The sequence below is a fragment of the Brienomyrus brachyistius genome, chromosome 13 (genome assembly GCF_023856365.1).
Source record: "Brienomyrus brachyistius isolate T26 chromosome 13, BBRACH_0.4, whole genome shotgun sequence".
In the NCBI taxonomy this organism is placed as follows: Eukaryota; Metazoa; Chordata; class Actinopteri; order Osteoglossiformes; family Mormyridae; genus Brienomyrus; species Brienomyrus brachyistius.
The window spans coordinates 8,153,936-8,171,631 of record NC_064545.1 but is presented as its reverse complement, the minus strand read 5'-3'; the positions used below and the strand labels follow the sequence as shown (position 1 = coordinate 8,171,631).

Genomic DNA, 17,696 nt, shown 5'->3' with positions numbered 1-17,696 from the left:
CGAGCACTGCCCTGCATACCGCCAGCTTTCCCCGATTCAGCCCAGTGCCTTCCCAATCCTTTGACCCAAAGGTCTGGTCACAGCTCTGTCCATGCAGAGAAGGATGAGAGAGGTGCTTTAATAAAAAAAATACTCTGCAGCCAGTGGAACATCTCCCAAAGGATGTGAGTCCGCATTTAAACTGCATGAGAAAAACCATCCAAATAGAAGTGTGAAGTTCTTCACTGGGCTGGGACCAGTGGACAATGTTGACATTGTAATGCACACATGGGAAATGGACTGAGGGCCTTAGGAGCTGTCAGTTGGTTACATCATTTTCTGTTCTGTTCTCATCGGATGTTCTTAGTTACAACAGGAGAAAGCGGTATTCTGCACTTAATTACCCAAATGGCCGTGCAGAACTAGTCGTCTCACACAGGGACTAAGTTACTGGCTAAGGTGTTAGCTATTGGCTGATGACCGCAAGTCCAAACAGAGCTCAGAGTTTCCTGGAGCTGACTGAGCTGACTGGGACCAGGCATAGTCCATCTTGAAGAGGATTTCCAAGAACTGTCAGTCTGGTTTTTGAAAGTGTGATGTACTTTATTTATGACATGCTGCTGATCACTGGGATGGTGTGAAGCTCTGTCCTTGTGGTCTCATACGTAGGGCTGCTTTTTGCACGGTATATAGAGGTGGGATTTACCAAAAGACTTAGGTACGCAAAGTGAATTTGCAGAGTGTGTGTGTGTGTGTGTGGTGTGTGGGACGGGGGTGTTTGTGCGTATGCCTGTGGCACTCATTAAACATGGGGCATTGTGGAAAATCTACCAAAGCTCTTTTCATTACCCATTGAAATGACCCAGGCTTTAAAAGCTGTTTTACGGAGCTAGAATGAAACATGTTGGAATGATTAGTCTATTTTTGTTGCTTTTATTGACTATCACAAAGAGCAGCTCCTTATAAAAGAAGATCGTTTGGTGGCTGGACAGGGTCGAAACTAAACTATGACAGCTCAAAGCATCGCGCGTAGGGGCAGGTCAGTAGATGGAGCAGGTTCCATGTTTACATGAGGAGGTGAAACTTCAGGTGTGACGGCCGGGACTCGATCAGGAATATGTGAGATGACTCAGGTGAAGACTATGGCAGGTTACTGAGTGAGGAGGGAGAATAGTGAGTGATGAGGTGTCAGCAGGGCTGGCTTCGCTGTTTCTAGTGTCCCATTCTTAAAGTCATTTTGGGAACCCCCTAGTGTAATGACTGTTTGTAGCCAACAGGGGGCGTGGTCTGAGCGGTGACGGTGCAGATTCTGTGTAGTGTGGACCCACGCGTGACCTGTTTTGGCAGGACGGGATCCTGGTGGGAGCCGTGGGAGCATACGACTGGAACGGGGCGGTTCTGAAGGAGACCCGCCAAGGAAAGGTCATCCCACCCAAGTCCTCGTACTTGGAGGAGTTCCCGGAGGAGCTGAAGAACCACGGCGCGTATCTGGGTGAGGTGGCCTTTCCCAGTGACCTGTGTGACCCTTGAAGGAGACGTTCACAGATAAAACCATGAAGTATTTCACCAGGGGGGCGATTCTTGGATTTTTTTTAAGGTGTGCAGACTAAGAAGGGCCGACCTCATCATTAGCTAATGATATGTTTTGAATCGACGAGTGACGGGAGAGGGGGTATTCTGAGGGCCAATCAGCTTCAGCTGGAACCAGTGTCCTTGGGGCTCCTCCCCTCTATACCTCCTGACCCTCACAAAGGGAAAACTGAAGACACTCCTAAGTATGCCAGTCTCAAGGAACAAAATGCCCCTTGTTATTCTTACTTTTAAATGCGCTGAGCTGTACTTGTGTTTTAATCGATGACTTTAACAGCAAAATTCTTGGGTATTTATTGCGCAAACGTAAACAATTTAGATCTTATTTCATTTGAGAGAGTGAGCTAATTGACGTGTCACAATTTGGGGGGGGGGGGGGGGTACAGCAGCCTGTGATGGTGGCAGTCGATGCGCAATGGGGTGGTTAGAGGCCACAGAGTGCAGCAGGGGGGTGTCTGCCAGCCCCCTTTAATGGGAACACTTTTTCTGTTTTGCTGGCAAACTTTCGCATGACATCAGAACACCTTATTAAAATGGCGCGTTTTTGCCATTACATAGCAGGCTTGGTGAGACCAGCAACAGACGGGGGAAAGGTCATATGAAATCACCGTCTTAACTCTCTTCTCTCCACATAGAGTAGGACATTAAGATCCCTGTTTATCCCTACTAGTGCAGCATCATGTGAATCATATCTGATCATGTGAGCACCTACATGAGCGTGTGTGTGGTCTGTGTGTGTGTATGTCCCTCTCAGGCTACACGGTGACCTCAGTGGTGGCCTCCAGGTCCGGCCGGCTCTACGTGGCTGGAGCTCCACGCTTCAACCACACCGGAAAGGTCATTATCTTCACCCTGAAGAACAACGGCAACCTCACCATCCTCCATTCGCTCAAGGGGCAGCAGGTATGACCGTACATCACACACAGACACTTGGAAAAGTACGACTGCCCCCCCCCCCCCAAGGACAGCTCCTAAGCAGCATCCCGCAACGCGTTCCAAGGACCTTTTAGTGCTTTATTACGGGCTGTAGGCCCAGTGTAGACACCTGTGCCTCACACTCAAGTGCGTTTGGCACGACTTCCTGCTCCACATGCATCCTGTTAAGCTAATTAGATAAATGTACTCAGTACCACCTCCCGTTCCAAGGGGGTTTCCGAAGCGTGCCGTTTTAACGTTCCTGTTTTCCCAGAGCTCTTCAGATTAAGAGCACCTCCCAAAGGTACAACTGCAGCTGCTCTGCTGGGATGTCAGCTTTCACCTGCAGTTTTATTCTTTAATCCCACTTGCAGCAGTGAAGCAGTGGAGGTTTATTGCTGTGCAAAAGGGTAGAACCCCTGATAACTGATACGTGATACAGGGTGTCACTGGCTGCTGTGTGACGCAGTGGGTTCAGATGCTATGCCTGAGATCAGAAGGGTGCCGGTTCAAATCCCAAGGGCAGTATAAGGAGCAGTCGGGGGCCTTGCTCAGGGCCCAATGGTGAAATCACTCTGCCAAGACTGGGATTTGAACTGGTCACCTTTTAATTTTAGGTACACCATTCTAACCCAGTGGGCCTCACCCCACATATATGTTATGTAATGGTACAGGTGATATGAATTCAGGTCCCGTATATGATGTGTGCCGTGTGACTTCCAGATCGGCTCCTACTACGGAAGCGAGATTGCCCCCCTGGATATCGATGAGGACGGCATCACTGACGACCTCCTAGTGGCTGCTCCCATGTACTTCAGCGGTGGCTGGGAGAGGGGCAGGTGGTCGTCTACCGTGTGACGGAGGGAGGTGAGTATACATGCATATGATGGGCAGGAACTTTATGGGGCATCCCACTGAAAGAGTCTTAGTAGAGGCCCTGTATCAAGACACAAGGCTCTGCAGGAGCACACAGAGGCTGTGATAGGCACATAGAAACATAGAGAAGGCTCTGATAGGCCCTGTAGTAAAACACAGAAGAGTCTGATAGGCCAAATAGATGCACACAGAAGATTTTGGTAGGTCCTGCAAGAACATATATAGGGCTCCGATAGGTGTCTCAAACACCTGGGATGTCCTTAATTGCTGTGCAGATGTCTACCTAGTGACACTAAGCATGCAGTATGTGAGTTATGCCAAAAAGGGGCGCTGTCACCCTGCTAGCCAAACCGGCCGGGCCCTTTGTGACAGACGCACTCAGCATCACAATGTGCTTCAGCAGAACAAATCCCAAGGTCATCCCAGGGAGCTCCTGGCTTTCATTATTCATTATTTACACAAATACCCCAGATTGTAAGATCTGCTGCTTTCAGGGGCATAATTCCCAGTGGCCTTACATCAGAACCATTAAAAGCCTTATCGCAGGGCGCGCAGCTGAGCCCCCTCCCCCAAAAAGCAGCGTGTGAAACGCAGCGCTGGCTCGGTGCTCCATCTCTGCCCCGCTCTTCAGATTGGTAGTTCACTCAGAAGATTTGGCAGGAACTTGCCGCCTTTGTTTTACCAGACTCGTGTTTCGGTCAGCACAGTAACGGGCACGGATTTTTTCTTTTAAGAGGATGATGAAGTACACGTAATTACTTTTACACGCTAGAGATTTTCTGCCCCTGCCTTCGTTTCGCATTCTTTCCATGTACAGCAGTCGCTCTGACTGTCTGAAGGCATTACTGCCTGGATGCGGGCCTCTCGCTACCGCTCATGTTGCCAGACGCATTTCCAGGCATTCAGGAGCCGAGTTTTCGATCAGATCCTGCGTGCCTCTCCTCAAACTTAATACCCTTTCTTTATAGAGTGAATTCGCCTTCGAGGGTGTGCTAGAAGGTTCCGAAAAGGGGCAGAATTCGCGCTTTGGCTCTGCCCCTGGCCCCCGTTCCCGACCTCATGGCGACGGCTACAGCGAACTGGTTGTTGGCGCGCCGCTAGAGGACGACCATAAGGGGTCCATCTACGTAGTTTATGGCCAGCAAGGCAAAATACAGCAGAAATATAAACAGGTAGAGCATGAAAAAAAATCTTTCTGCGGTTCTGCTAAATAAGGGTTGTCGTTCTGAGTACATGAAGATTTTTGTTGTGGGGCTCTGATGAGACATTTCCGGAATGTCAGTGTGATAACTGCTGTCTCTGTCTGCCAGAGGATTGCCGCTGCCACACTCTCTCTTGGCTTACAATACTTTGGCCGCAGCGTCCATGGTCGGCTGGACCTCAATGAAGATGGACTGGTGGACCTGGCGGTGGGCTCCCTGGGGGCTGCCGTACTCCTCTGGTGAGTTGTCATACGCTCATGCCCTTTGGCTTTTCTCTGTCCCCTCCTTCATTATTTAACCAGCTCTCCTCTTCCATGAGCTCCTTGCCAGATGTCCCTCTACCTCAATATCAGTGAACCTCACAAATAATTTACATGAAGAGACTTTCTAAATGAATAATTAATATTTAACATTTATCATGCAGGCACTTTCATTCAAAGCAGTCTTTGCAATTAGCGTTTAAGGATCAGTGATGATCCCGGATTCGAAGTGACACTCTTCTGGTCACGGATACAGTATCTCAACCTACTGTGCCTCACAACACCCCAGTGATTAATAAGCGATTCTTCTTGACAATAGTAATCACTCTAGTCTATTTCAAGGTCACAAATGAATGATTGACTTACATATATTTAGAATGTTAGATTATGCATTTTCCTCATTTGTTTACACTATACGTTTTCCATGGTCACTCCCCAGGTCTCGCAGCGTCGTCCGTATCCACATTGAGGTGTGGTTTGAGCCAAGGAAGATAAACGTGTTCAACAAGGACTGCCGCAGGGGGGGCAAGGATGTCACCTGCATGTCTGCCATCGTGTGCCTGAATGCCACAGCGAGGACGCCGTCCCACCGACACAGGAAGTGGGTAAGTCCCGCACCTGCCAACCTCCCCTGGGGGCACTTACTTTTGCAAGGTTTGCACCTTTGTCTCATGTAGCTCGTAAATACCAATGCTCATTTTAACAGCAATGATCTAGATAGCAGTTAGATCAGAGTTATTTCAGTTGCATATATTGGTTTATTTTTGACATTGTGACCCTTCCGTCCGGTAACAGGGAATTTGGCAATGGAATGCTTGGGAATGACCCTCTTTATAATTTCATAGCTTTAGGAGCTTTGGGGAGAAGTGCTGATGATGACCTCATCTGGCATCAGCTCCCACTGTCACATCTGTCCATCAGATGTGACAAAGTCATGGATTTACTGTGACCAGACAATAGTTTTACAATGGAAACCTTTACTCCTCAGGAACTGGAAAGTCTTTCGTTCAATTTCGATTCCATTCCCTTATGCAGATAAACTCTGACCCTCATGCTCTGCCCGGCCTGGATTTCATCAGCGCAGACCAGACTCTGCCCCCATTAATTACTATCACTCTACTAAATGGGAAATGCCTTCGACATCTGAATGACCTTTTAAATGCAGCTATATCACTTTTGGCCAAAAGTTATGTATCTGCTAAAGGGAAAATCACCAGGCGCAATATGAAAACCTCTTTTTTCATGCAGCATTCCGTCATCGTAGTTTGCGTTTCCTCAGCTGATTGACTGGGGTGTTTGTGTGTGTGTGTGGGGGGGGGGGGTTATTTACTGATTATTATTGAATGATGAAGGATGGGCTTCATTCTAATGAAGATACTAGTTTGAGGGACTGTGTATCTAGGGGGCAAACTTTTATTAATTAAAAAATCATTAATTAAAAAATCATAAAACCATGAATTAATTTCCCCTGCCCAGGCAGTTCCATCAGCTTCTTCCCAAGGAAAATTCACCCTTCTGGGTTAACGCTGCACACTACACCCTCAGCCACGTGGCTGCTGTCTCTTCAGTGATACTCGTCCAGGTGATGGCTAATCGTTTAAGCGATGTGTGCCTTGCCCTGCAGCCGTGTCCTACAGCACCTTCATAGACGAGCGGAGGTATGCTGCCAGAGCCGTGCTGGACGACAGCGACAGCGAGAGGAATCCGCGGGATGCCGTCCTACTGCTTGGAGATTCGTCCTGTGAGCATGTCTTCTTCCACGTCATGGTGCGTTTGACGGAACCGCCCATTAGCACACTTACATAGAGTGCCCAATTACATTCATTTAGCAGACATGTTTATGCAAAGTGATGTGCATTTATAAGGGTCAGACAGTCCCTGGAGCAATTAGGGTTAAGGGCCACACTCAGGGGCCCAACAGTGACATCACATTGTTGAGTCTGGGATTTGAACTGGTGACTTTCTGACCTTAAGCTGCCTGAACCCCACTGAGCCACGATCCACTCCAGGCTGTCAGCATAAAGATGCAATAACTGATCATTTGAGCTATTAAAATAAATAATTCTTTTGGTTCCATTTTTGCTTCTCAATATGCATCTAAGTAGTGGGATTTTGGAGTCATGTGAAACTCTGTTCCTGTGTTGTGGTCATGCTTTGGTGTGTTTAATTGAGGCATTCTCCTTATTTCAGGAGACCACAGACTATGTTCAGCCTGTAATCTTCTCAGTGGAGGTAAATCTTCAAGATCCTTCCGAAGGTCCTGTGTTAGACGACAGCTGGCCGACCACATTGAGGGCAGAGGTCAGCCATTCTGCACACACTCATGTCTTTCACATTCTTACCATCAGAAGATCCTATGTTCTTCCTCCTGTAGTTCAGACCATGACTGCATGATCTCCAGCCATTACTCTGAAGTAGGAGAGGAGCCTTTATGCTTGTGGAGTGATGCTCATGATGGAGTAATGCTCACTGTGTTGGCGTCCCGTCCCCCCACACACTAGCTGCCTTTCTGGAATGGATGTGAAGATGACGACCTCTGTGTTTCCGATCTGGTCCTGAAAGCTCACTCTGACCTCCTGGACCGTAGGTATGTCTCCTGTCACCAGAAACACAAAAATGTTTTTTTCAGTGTTTGTGTTCTTTATTGTGCACTTAGTGCATTGTTCTTATACAAATTTTCAATTGCAAAATAGGCATTAATCATCCATCCATCCATTTTCCAAACCACTTATCTTACTGGGTCGCGGGGGGTCCGGAGCCTATCCTGGAAGCAATGGGCACGAGGCAGGGAACAGCCCAGGATGGGGGGGCCAGCCCATCGTAGGGCACACTCACACATCATTCACTCACACATGCACTCCTATGGGCAATTTAGCAACTCCAATTAGCCTCAGCATGTTTTTTGACTGTGGGGGGGAAACCGGAGTACCTGGAGGAAACCCCACGACAACATGGGGAGAACATGTGAACTCCGCACACATGTGACCCAGGCGGAGACTCGAACCCTGGTCCCAGAGGTGTGAGGTAACAGTGCTAACCACTGCACCACCATGCCCCCCCTGCATTAATCAGTTCTGCAAGATTTTTGTAGCCTGTCTGTTTAATTCATCCATACATCCATTCATCATTATACTAAGACTCAAAAGATTCTGTCAGAATCGCCGCCTGTTCACATGTCCTATGTGTTTTGTCCCCATTTGGCTTGGAGGTGATGCTGGCCATCCTGTTCCCTCCTCTGTCTTGTAGCCCCTTAGCCCTAATATGTCTCTCTGCTCCCTAAGCTGCTGTGTAGCTCAATAGGTTGAGCCTGTGGCTTGAAGGCTATACTCACTGACTCTGTGTTTGAGGCTGACCGGAAGACAGCCTCATCTGTTACATTTTTTGGTTTTCTGTTTCTTAGTGTCTGTTATTATTTATCTTTCCGTCTCCGTTTTAGTTTATCCTGCTCGTGCCTCGTTTTATTGTTCTGCATGCACTTATGTTCCTGGTGTTTCTCCGTGTTGTTAACCTTCAGTATTTGTTCATGTTTCCTGGTTCTAGTGCTTGTTAATTGCAATCCGCCGCATCTGCTCCTTGTTGACCTGAGTCCTTTTGATTGCTTATTTTGATTATGATTTACACCTGTCCCTCATTTGCGTTGATTCCCTGTGAGTATTTAAGTGCCCTCACTCTGTTTGTTATTCACATTTGTGTCTATTTACTGCGTGTTTGTCACTCTGTTCAGGTTCCTGGTGCTGTTCCCAGTGTTTCCCTGCTTAATGTGTTCTTGTATTTCGTTCTTGCTTTCCCCATTGTTCATTTTTTTTCTGATTCCATGTGGTCATTTATTTAGTGCCTTCCCCGGTATTGTTAATATCCTTAATGAACCCTGTTTTTTCTCGGCACCATCAGTGGATCATCACCTTTTTCCCGCATGTGCCATGACGTGCCGTAACAGAATCCTGGAAATACAAAACTCTTTGTTCTGACCTATGCATTGCCTATGCTGGCAATCATGTTAAAAGTACAAAACATGCTAAAGACGTACACTCTGTTTATAGTAAACAGGACCAGTGCATACATCTTAGTGGCCTGTGAGCTTTAGAGGTCTGCAGCATCTCTCTGAAGTTTCAAAATCACCATCCAAGCAGCAGCTCATTCCCACTCGTGCGCCATGTACTCCAAGACCCCAGTTCCTATGTTGGCATCGGGGAGGTGTAATTGTTACAAACGTTTGCACGGTTTCTGCATTTATGGGGACCTCCTGCCTCTAGATTGAAAAGCAGACAGTCCCAATGATGATAGAAGGCGATCAGGAATCAGTTTGTAGGTCGGTGATTACCTGCTCCTTCTGCAATATCAGTCAGTGGGCCAAAAGTGACACGTTTTCATTTCCCCCCTGGCAGGCATTTCTGTGGGCAAGCTGTGGCCTCGATGGGGGCCTTTTGCAAGAGACCCAGGGTGGCTGAGGCGTCGGAACGCGTGGTGGAGGGATCCCGCCGGAGGATGGTGGTGGAAGGGCAGCTGGAGAACCGCGGCGAGAACGCCTTCAACACCCGTCTGAACATCTCACATACACCCAACCTGTACTTCTCCAGTCTTATGGTCAAGGTGAGATGATTAGAGCAGTGTGTGTGTTTTTATGCATAGATGCATTTTATGCATTATGCGTATATATTACAAGGTCTATTACACTCTTACAAGGTCTACACTTCCGCTGATTTATACTACTCTGTAGTACGATTCTGTACCCTACACTGTATCATATACCATAGTCTGATGTGCACCTCCCCAGCAATGTAACTACATGTTACGGCAACACAGACCACAAGAACTGTAATTGGTAGCATCGCTCTACCTCCTGTGCAAATGTTTTGATGTTGTTTGTTTCCAGCAGGGGGGAATGTAGTGTGGGACAAGTTGTGTTTAGCTTGTTGCTAGCCTGCTGTTTTTGCCGTGGATGCAGCTGTTCACAGTGTTCACGGTAGGGCTGCGTGATATTGGAAAATTTCAGGTAATCCCATGTGATTTATTATACATTGCGATATTTATAAAGCAAAAAAGGAGTTCAAAATAAATACATTTCTCACATATCCATTTATGAGTGATTTAAACGGCGAAGATGAAAAGGATTATGACTGTCTTGGAGGATGCATACAGAGCTCATGCAAAAGCAATGCCGGCAAACTTTAAACTGATCTTTATATTTAATCTAGATAATCATGAAAAGGAACAATCATTAGAATTGCAACGCTTGCCAAGTTTTATTTCCTATGACAGATAAGCCGTTGCACTAAGCCGACACACCAGCACGCAAGTATAAAAGCTCGCAATGGTGTAGGCCAATCCAATCCAATCCAGCTTTATTTATAAAGCACTTTAAACAGTCTGTACAGGACCAAGTGCTGTACGGTAAATAAATTGTGAAAAATAGATAAAACAACACAGCAACATAAAAAATAAGAACAAAATAAAACACATAATAAATAACAGATCTATATTAAAACAACAGAAAAGAACATATAACTAACTAAAACAGTCAAAAATAAATAAGCTAAAGCAAACATCTCATAAGGTGTCAAAGGCTGGGGTATAGAGATGGGATTTCAGAAGTGATTTCAAAACAGACAGAGAAGAGGCCTGTCTAATCTCTAAAGGCCATTTGCGTAGGCCATGGCGTAAGATCTGTGTAGGATCAACGCAGAAGTATAAATGAGCCTTAAGACTCCACAGACAGGAGCAGATTTGTTGTGCCCCCCTCCCCCCAGTGTTATTTCTGGCAGACAGGGGGCTCCCAAACCTCAGGGACTCCCTGCAAACGCATGTTTTGAGTGGGCGTAAACGCTACCGCTGACTACTGGCTACAAGTCCATTTAATAATCATTTGACTTGCGACTGAGCTGCTACATTATTTTACCTTCATCTCGTCGGTCAGCCAAAAGTACATTCATACATTCTTCTACACCCGTGAATCCCACAGGACCAGTCGGATGTGAAGATCGAGTGCCGCGGTGAGGATGCACTGAAGTTCGAGAGGTCCTGCAATGTCAGCTCACCATTCTTGAGGTCGCAGACCCAGGTGGGCAGAGCCAGCTCTCACCCTCATTTACATACATGAACAGCTTGGCTACAGATGTGCATACCCAGCTTAGTCAAATTCAGCCATGAGGAACACAGACAAATCTGGGTTGGAAGACTGACACTCTGTGACTTTCTTCAGTGGAGCTTCTCCAAGACGAGTAAAAGCCTGGTGCTGAGCTGAGCATTTGTAGTGCATGGATGTGTGGACCCGACATCTGGAGATGGTTCAGGGCTCTGAAATATGCAGAGCACTTATCCAGCATTGGCAGACAGATGCAGTTATGTGGAGAAGATATTTAGATGCATAAGGCCCTGATCGCTTACTTGGTTCCAGGTTTTGCACCTGGAGACAATCCTGAGAAAAAGGTTGCAGATTTAATAAGAAGCCGTAGGAAGTTTCCCATCCAGAATTACCTCCAAACATGAAGATGGAGCAAAAACTCTACTTGACCTCAGACAGAAAGTGTCTCCTCATTGACTGTTGGAAGTGTTGGGAGATGAAGGTAGCAAAGCTCCCAGTCAAATCTGGCACCCCCACCCTTGGCAGTAAACTAGGCAAGATGTTGAGGAGCAGTGACAGCTAGTGAATGTATTTGATTAGCACCTCCTTTCCACCAGAGGCACTTCTGATGCGTTTTCTATTCAGACTATTGTGCTAAAAATACTAAAATCTAAAGTAGCATAAAAACTAGTGTAGCATATAGCCAGCAAGGGCTTGCCAAACAGCGGCTTGTATCGTGTCAGTGTTGCACATGCAGTTGCTCCAAGTGTTAATATGAAAGCGTAGCCAAGAACGCCAGTTACAGTTCAGGTTCTCATGCGTGTGTGAAGGTTGCTGGTTAGATGGTTGCTGTTTCTCAAAAGGGCAGCAAATGTACCAGTCCTGATGATCGGTGCAACATGTATTACCACTGATTCTGAGCAGCAGATGGTGCCAATGTGCACAGCTCAACCCATAGAACCACGGTCCAGGAAGCTCCCTCAGGTGCTACTCGGCCTGACCTGGCTGCTGATGAGCGCTAGGCTGTTAGTTTTGGAAGGAGAACCGTGGAAAGTTGGAAGGCGGAGCTCAAGAGGCTAACTCTGCTCTTTCACTGCTCTGATACCTACAGCCAGCACTTTTTAAACAACATCTCCCCTATTTAACCAGCTGAACATTCTGTCTTCCTGAAGTGTACATCAAAGCCCTTCAAAGCACAACAGCACAACATTTAGCAGAAGCTTTTATCCAAAATGATGTACATTTCCAAAAAGCAACGACAGCCAATGCCTGCAGCGATTGGGGTTAAGGGCCTTGCTTACCATGGGATTTGACCCGAGGACTTTCCGATCACATGCAGTGTCCTACCCCAGTGAGCCACACACTGCGATCCTTTTGTCTGTCACTGAGCATCTTAATTCTTTGCCGGCAGTTTGTATGTACAGTAAAATCCCGTTATGATGGACTCGCGTATAATGGAATATCGTCTATAACGAATAAGGTCCGCTGGTCCCGGCCGTGCACCTTTAGGAACATGCAAAAAAAGCATCGGATATAGCGGACTCGCATATAACGGAATTTCGCTTATAACAGACAAACAATTTGGTCCCCAGGGCCGCTTTTAGCTGTAGTTTTGTTTGCTATAATGGACATGCAGGCTCCGCCTACAAGGTACGTGGCGTGCCGGTGATATCCAGCACAGATACCTAGTCGGGATTATTAATAGTCACGCATCTGCTCAGGTGAAGTTGGATTACTACACGTACAATATAATAATCTACAACACAGGTGTGTCTGCTGGGGTGTGGCATGAGTAAATGCATACAGCAACTCTGGACATAACGGACTTTGCATATAACGGACTGTTGCCAGGTCCCTTGAAGTCCGTTATAACAATCTAGAGGCATTTTATTGTATTCATATGTGTTCAGGGCCAGACGTCAAACATGATCTACCTACCCGCAGGTGTCTTTCCGCTTGGAGTTTGAGTTCAGTCGCTCTGTGTTCCTGGACCACGTGCAGGTTGTGCTGGAGGCCAGCAGGTGAGAGCCCCCTGAATGACGTCAAGCATGAAATGCCATCATTGCTGCTATTTACTGCCCGTCGCACGTCTGGGCCTCACCACACTCCCAAAGACAGTCCGGCCCCATGCAGCTCAGCGGCTGAAGGCATCTCCACATTGTTTCAGATCCCGTTTGCTTTTGTGTGAGTTTTAACTGGCTGTTCACAGCAACGGAGAAGATGAGAACATGGACGATAACTTCGTTGATATCTTTCACCCGCTGAAGTATGAAGCAGATCTTCTTTTCACAAGGTTTGTCTGGATCATCTAATTTATTATATACATTCTGAGACCATTTTATTCTACATGCTTAAAATTGTTGTTGCATTGATCCAGCTGGATTTTTACTTGAGCATTTATTATTTGGACAGTTCTGAAGGGTGCAGGATCCATCCCGGGGTTTGAACCTTATTAAGGAATAAGTTTAAGCTACAGAAACACATCAAATAATGCACCGATGCAGGGGTGGAAAAGGGGCGTGGTCATGCTGCTGTGATCCAACGAACCATTGCTGTAATGCTGCAATCAACACCCTCGCCTGGTGACGTTTCTCTCCTTAGGAGTTCCAGCCCCTCTCGGTACGGGGTCAAATCTGACCGCTCCCTGGTGCAGCCTCGCAGCCTGGCCCATCCCTTCAATTTCACCTTCCAGGTAGAGGAGGCCGGTTTATCAGATGATGGGACAGATTCACTGGGTCTGCGTCTCACATCTTCTGCTCGGCCCTGCCTGTGACGTGGTTCAGCTGCTGGTTGACCGGCTCATGCTAATATGTAATGGTTCTCTCCTGTCGAATGTGCAGATCCAGAATTTGGGCTTTTTCCCTGTGAGGAATTTGCAGCTAAGCATTGAGATACCGACAGTGACGAAGCAGGGGAACCAACTCTTGGAGATACATGACTTCCTGATTGATCAGGTGTTAAAACTATACACTGGAAAAATCCTGTTAGAAGGAAGGTCTCTGCTGCCGTGATTGATTTGCATATGTATACATTGCTGACAATGAATGGTCATGGAGCTGAGCATGTGCATACATGTATACTGCATGTCTGTACACTCTGCACCAACACTGCACGCCTGTACACTCTGCACCAACACTGCACGCCTGTACACTCTGCACCAACACTGCATGTCTGTACACTCTGCTCGAACAATGCATGTCTGTACACTCTGCGCGAACAATGCATGTCTGTGTGCACACTGCATGTCTGTGTGGTCTGTGTGCACACTGCATGTCTGTGTGGTCTGTGTGCACACTGCATGTCTCTTGCGCTCTGTGTGCACACTGCATGTCTGTGTGGTCTGTGTGTACAGTGCATGTCTGTGTGGTCTGTGTGTACAGTGCATGTCTGTGTGGTCTGTGTGCAAACTGCATGTCTGTGTGGTCTGTGTGCACACTGCATGTCTGTGTGGTCTGTGTGCACACTGCATGTCTGTGTGGTCTGTGTGCACACTGCATGTCTGTGTGGTCTGTGTGCACACTGCATGTCTGTGTGCACACTGCATGTCTGTGTGCACACTGCATGTCTGTGTGGTCTGTGTGCACACTGCATGTCTGTGTGCTCTGCATATATTCTGACGAGGCCTTGATTCCCTGTAGGTAGATGGCACCCTCTGTACTCCCCCCTCACCGAGGTTTCAGAGCCGGGACTCCCCGGAGGATCTTTCCCGCATTCCTCAGCTGGTAAATCTACAGCCCACAGTGTCCCTAGGGCCATCCTCTCTCGTGCCGTCCGGCCCAGGCTGTCCCCATGACCCGTGCTTGATCATGTTTCATTTCTGACTGTGTAGAACCACACCAATGCCGTAAGCACACTGCTCTACTGTACCATCGATCTGCCTGCTCACAGAGAGGTGGCGCTCTTGGTCAGGGGTGCACTGCGCGTCGACACTCTCTTTGCGGTAAGTTTCAAAACCCCAGTGCTCATCTAACTGATGTTCTGCAGAACGTCATGGTACAAGTCTGGGGTTGGAGGTCGTGTTATTTAAATCACTACATTGCTCAGCCTCAGGCATTATACTCTAAATAAGTTTTCTGCTGTGCTTGTCAGGTCAAGTTCAAGACCCTTGAGGTAGTGACAACAGCCTCATTGGAACTGGAGCCCTCAAGCCCCATGTTTCTGCATGAGGAACGGCCAGTGCGACAAGTGAGTCCTCAAGAGAGGTGGCGCCCCCCACAGGCTAAGAGATGGAAGTTTATTCCTGGAGAGCCATTTTATAATACCCAAATACTCCAGCAACATAGGTCATGCAGTTAAATTTCTTCTGAAATTTCTTAGGTCATTAGTCCATCTTAAGGACTGGAGTCATAAGTCCTGCTCCAGTCCATCACAACCCCTATTTCCACCTATCGTCATACAGCAAGAGGTAGCGTTAATGCTCACAGTTCAAACTAAACTTTAGGGCCAAGTGGACCAGTAATACTCGGTGTGAAAGTGGAATTTTGCTGCCACCTGCTGGATGATATTCATATTACATTCATACGCTTCTCCTTGCCGTTTTTTTTTTTTTAACACAAACGGAAGGCAGGAGAAGCGCTTAAAATCCCAAACCTTTATCTGCAGTTAAAGAACGTTTTTTCAGTTACTTTGAAGGGAATAAGGCTTTTAAACTTAATTGGATTCCATGGCCTCCATTGTGCCTGCGTAGCCTGGCTCTGTCATTCGGCAAATTCCACCCAGTCTGAGGTCAACTTCTTACAGATTGGTGAAGAGGCAACATAAAAGGCCGTGGAATGGAAAAGTTGAAAGTTCCCTGAAGATTCATCGAATCTCAGTCAAACGACCGTTACAGCTGGACCACATGATCAGTGTGAGAGTCTGCTGATGTTGTTGAATTTTCCACAGATAACCCTAGAGATTAGAAAAGAGGAAGACTACCCGATCCCCATCTGGATCATCATTGGGAGCACGCTGGGCGGCCTGCTGCTGCTGGCGCTGCTCATCCTCGCTCTCTGGAAGGTACACTGGGTCTGAGGGCCTCAATGCCTTCCAGGTGGCCACTGCCTCCTCACCCAGGGCCCGGACAAGATGTCCCCTTGGGTCCCCCGCTAAGGTTCCCCTGGGGTGGAGTGGTCCCCCGGTAGACTTTTACTGGAAGTGGGGAAGCGGGGTACATTATTAGCCCTGCACATGGGGACATTGCCCCTCTGGCTTAGGTAACACCAGGCACAGAACACAGAGAATTGCTGGACAGCGCTGTGCTCTCACTCTATGCTGTCCTGTTTCTCTTAACTGCTCTCTCTCTCTCTCTCTGCCCCCTTAGCTGGGATTTTTCCAGCGGCACAAGCAGAGACAAAAGGCAGGACAGGAGGTGGGGCCTGGGGTGGAGCAGGGGGCGGAGCCAGAAGTGAATGGGAAGGCAGTGGAGGAGCGGTAACAGCAGCAGAGGCACACGGATATGCAGGCGAGGCACGCCAGTGAGTGTCCCTTATGGGGACCAAGGGTGACTCTAAGACTGCAGGAGAGAGAGACATTGGGACCTTCTCCCCCCATCAGACTGCTTATCAGCATCAACCCTGTGCTGTTCATCTCAATCACACACCATCCTGGGATAGTCGACTCCAGTTTTCCCTAATATCTCAAAAGGGGCCCTATCCTCCCAGCTCCTGTCCTTATGAGAAGCTGCATCAGTCTGGTTCTGGTTAAAAAGTCTTTCCCAAAAAGTCCTCATCCAACACAATTTGAACCATTGCCACCCTCCTTCGCTTTGAGGAGAGACACGGATAGAAAATGTCACCACAGACTTATGAGATATGGCGCGTGACCAAGAAAACATCAAGGACAACTTTGTGAAAAGTGATGAGCTTGATAACTGTGCAATGCAGCGATGTTGAGATAGGGGGCGCTCCAGTGTCACCACAGCTGGAGTGGGCTGGGCCGCCCAGGTCTCCAAGCAGGCCCAGGAGGACATCCCCAAAACAAGGCTTTGTTTTTATTGCCTTTCCTCTGAAGAACTGGTATCCAGTTTCCTTTGACCCAGCAACTCACAACTGTAATTCCAGATTGTTTCACAGACCTGCAAACTGATTTTGTAAAAAAAAAAAAAAAAATCTAATTATACTTCAGATATCTTTAAAAATAAATATATGTTGATGCACTTTGACATTATATAAAAATGAACTTGAATTTTGTACATATCTAGGTATACTGAAACATATTTTATCTGAGGTCCTTGAAGATTGTGTCATTCTACATGAAGGATTGTGGCATTTTTTTCATCGTAACTATTGTACACAGCAAGACTAAACTTGCTGAGAGACGTGACGTGTCCTTTGAATAAGTGTCGCAGGGGTAATCGTGTGGCATAAACAAAAGACATGTAGATGCCAGATTCCAGCAAGAGCCCCATGCAGAGCCCTGATAACTGCTCATTCTTTAAATGTGCAAATGTCTCATTAAAAAATAAAAAAGGCTCATTCTGGTTTTTTGAGAAGTGTGGTTAATCTTCTGCATTCGCAAAAGGCTTAGGTGTTTTTTTTTCCCCCCAATTCTGACAATATTTAGTTATTCTTTGAGAAAATTAAACAATTAACAATTGTCTTTACAGAACTGTATAAATCAAAGGGGAATTCTGTAAGTGGCCTCAGTTTAAGGCAGATGATTAGCCCGCTACATAATGTACATAGGGTGAACACTACAATGACAGGAAAACTTCACAGTCATACTTCTGGAGGCACTTAAGCACTCGCTGTAGTCAAGTTACAGGATCACTTTGATAAAAGTCTACAATAGATAGTTCAGGTCTTTCAATGGTTTTGTTTTTTCTATTGTATT

The 17,696-nt window shown here is 47.0% G+C and overlaps 1 protein-coding gene across 1 annotated transcript in view; it reads left to right on the top strand.

The window, feature by feature from the left end:
- The window catches only part of LOC125706718 (integrin alpha-11-like), a 32,361-nt gene extending 15,018 nt beyond the window's left edge, over positions 1-17,343 (top strand). Inside the window, 21 exon segments of the mRNA XM_048973541.1 lie at positions 1,327-1,471; positions 2,324-2,472; positions 3,208-3,351; positions 4,329-4,532; positions 4,671-4,801; positions 5,262-5,404; positions 5,407-5,427; positions 6,447-6,589; positions 7,013-7,123; positions 7,324-7,409; positions 9,208-9,412; positions 10,782-10,880; positions 12,828-12,904; positions 13,093-13,176; positions 13,485-13,575; positions 13,724-13,837; positions 14,522-14,605; positions 14,713-14,823; positions 14,973-15,068; positions 15,768-15,881; positions 16,186-17,343. Of these exon segments, the coding sequence (XP_048829498.1) occupies positions 1,327-1,471; positions 2,324-2,472; positions 3,208-3,351; positions 4,329-4,532; positions 4,671-4,801; positions 5,262-5,404; positions 5,407-5,427; positions 6,447-6,589; positions 7,013-7,123; positions 7,324-7,409; positions 9,208-9,412; positions 10,782-10,880; positions 12,828-12,904; positions 13,093-13,176; positions 13,485-13,575; positions 13,724-13,837; positions 14,522-14,605; positions 14,713-14,823; positions 14,973-15,068; positions 15,768-15,881; positions 16,186-16,299 (2,466 nt within the window). The 3' untranslated portion in view covers positions 16,300-17,343.
- Positions 17,344-17,696: the final 353 nt, after the last annotated feature.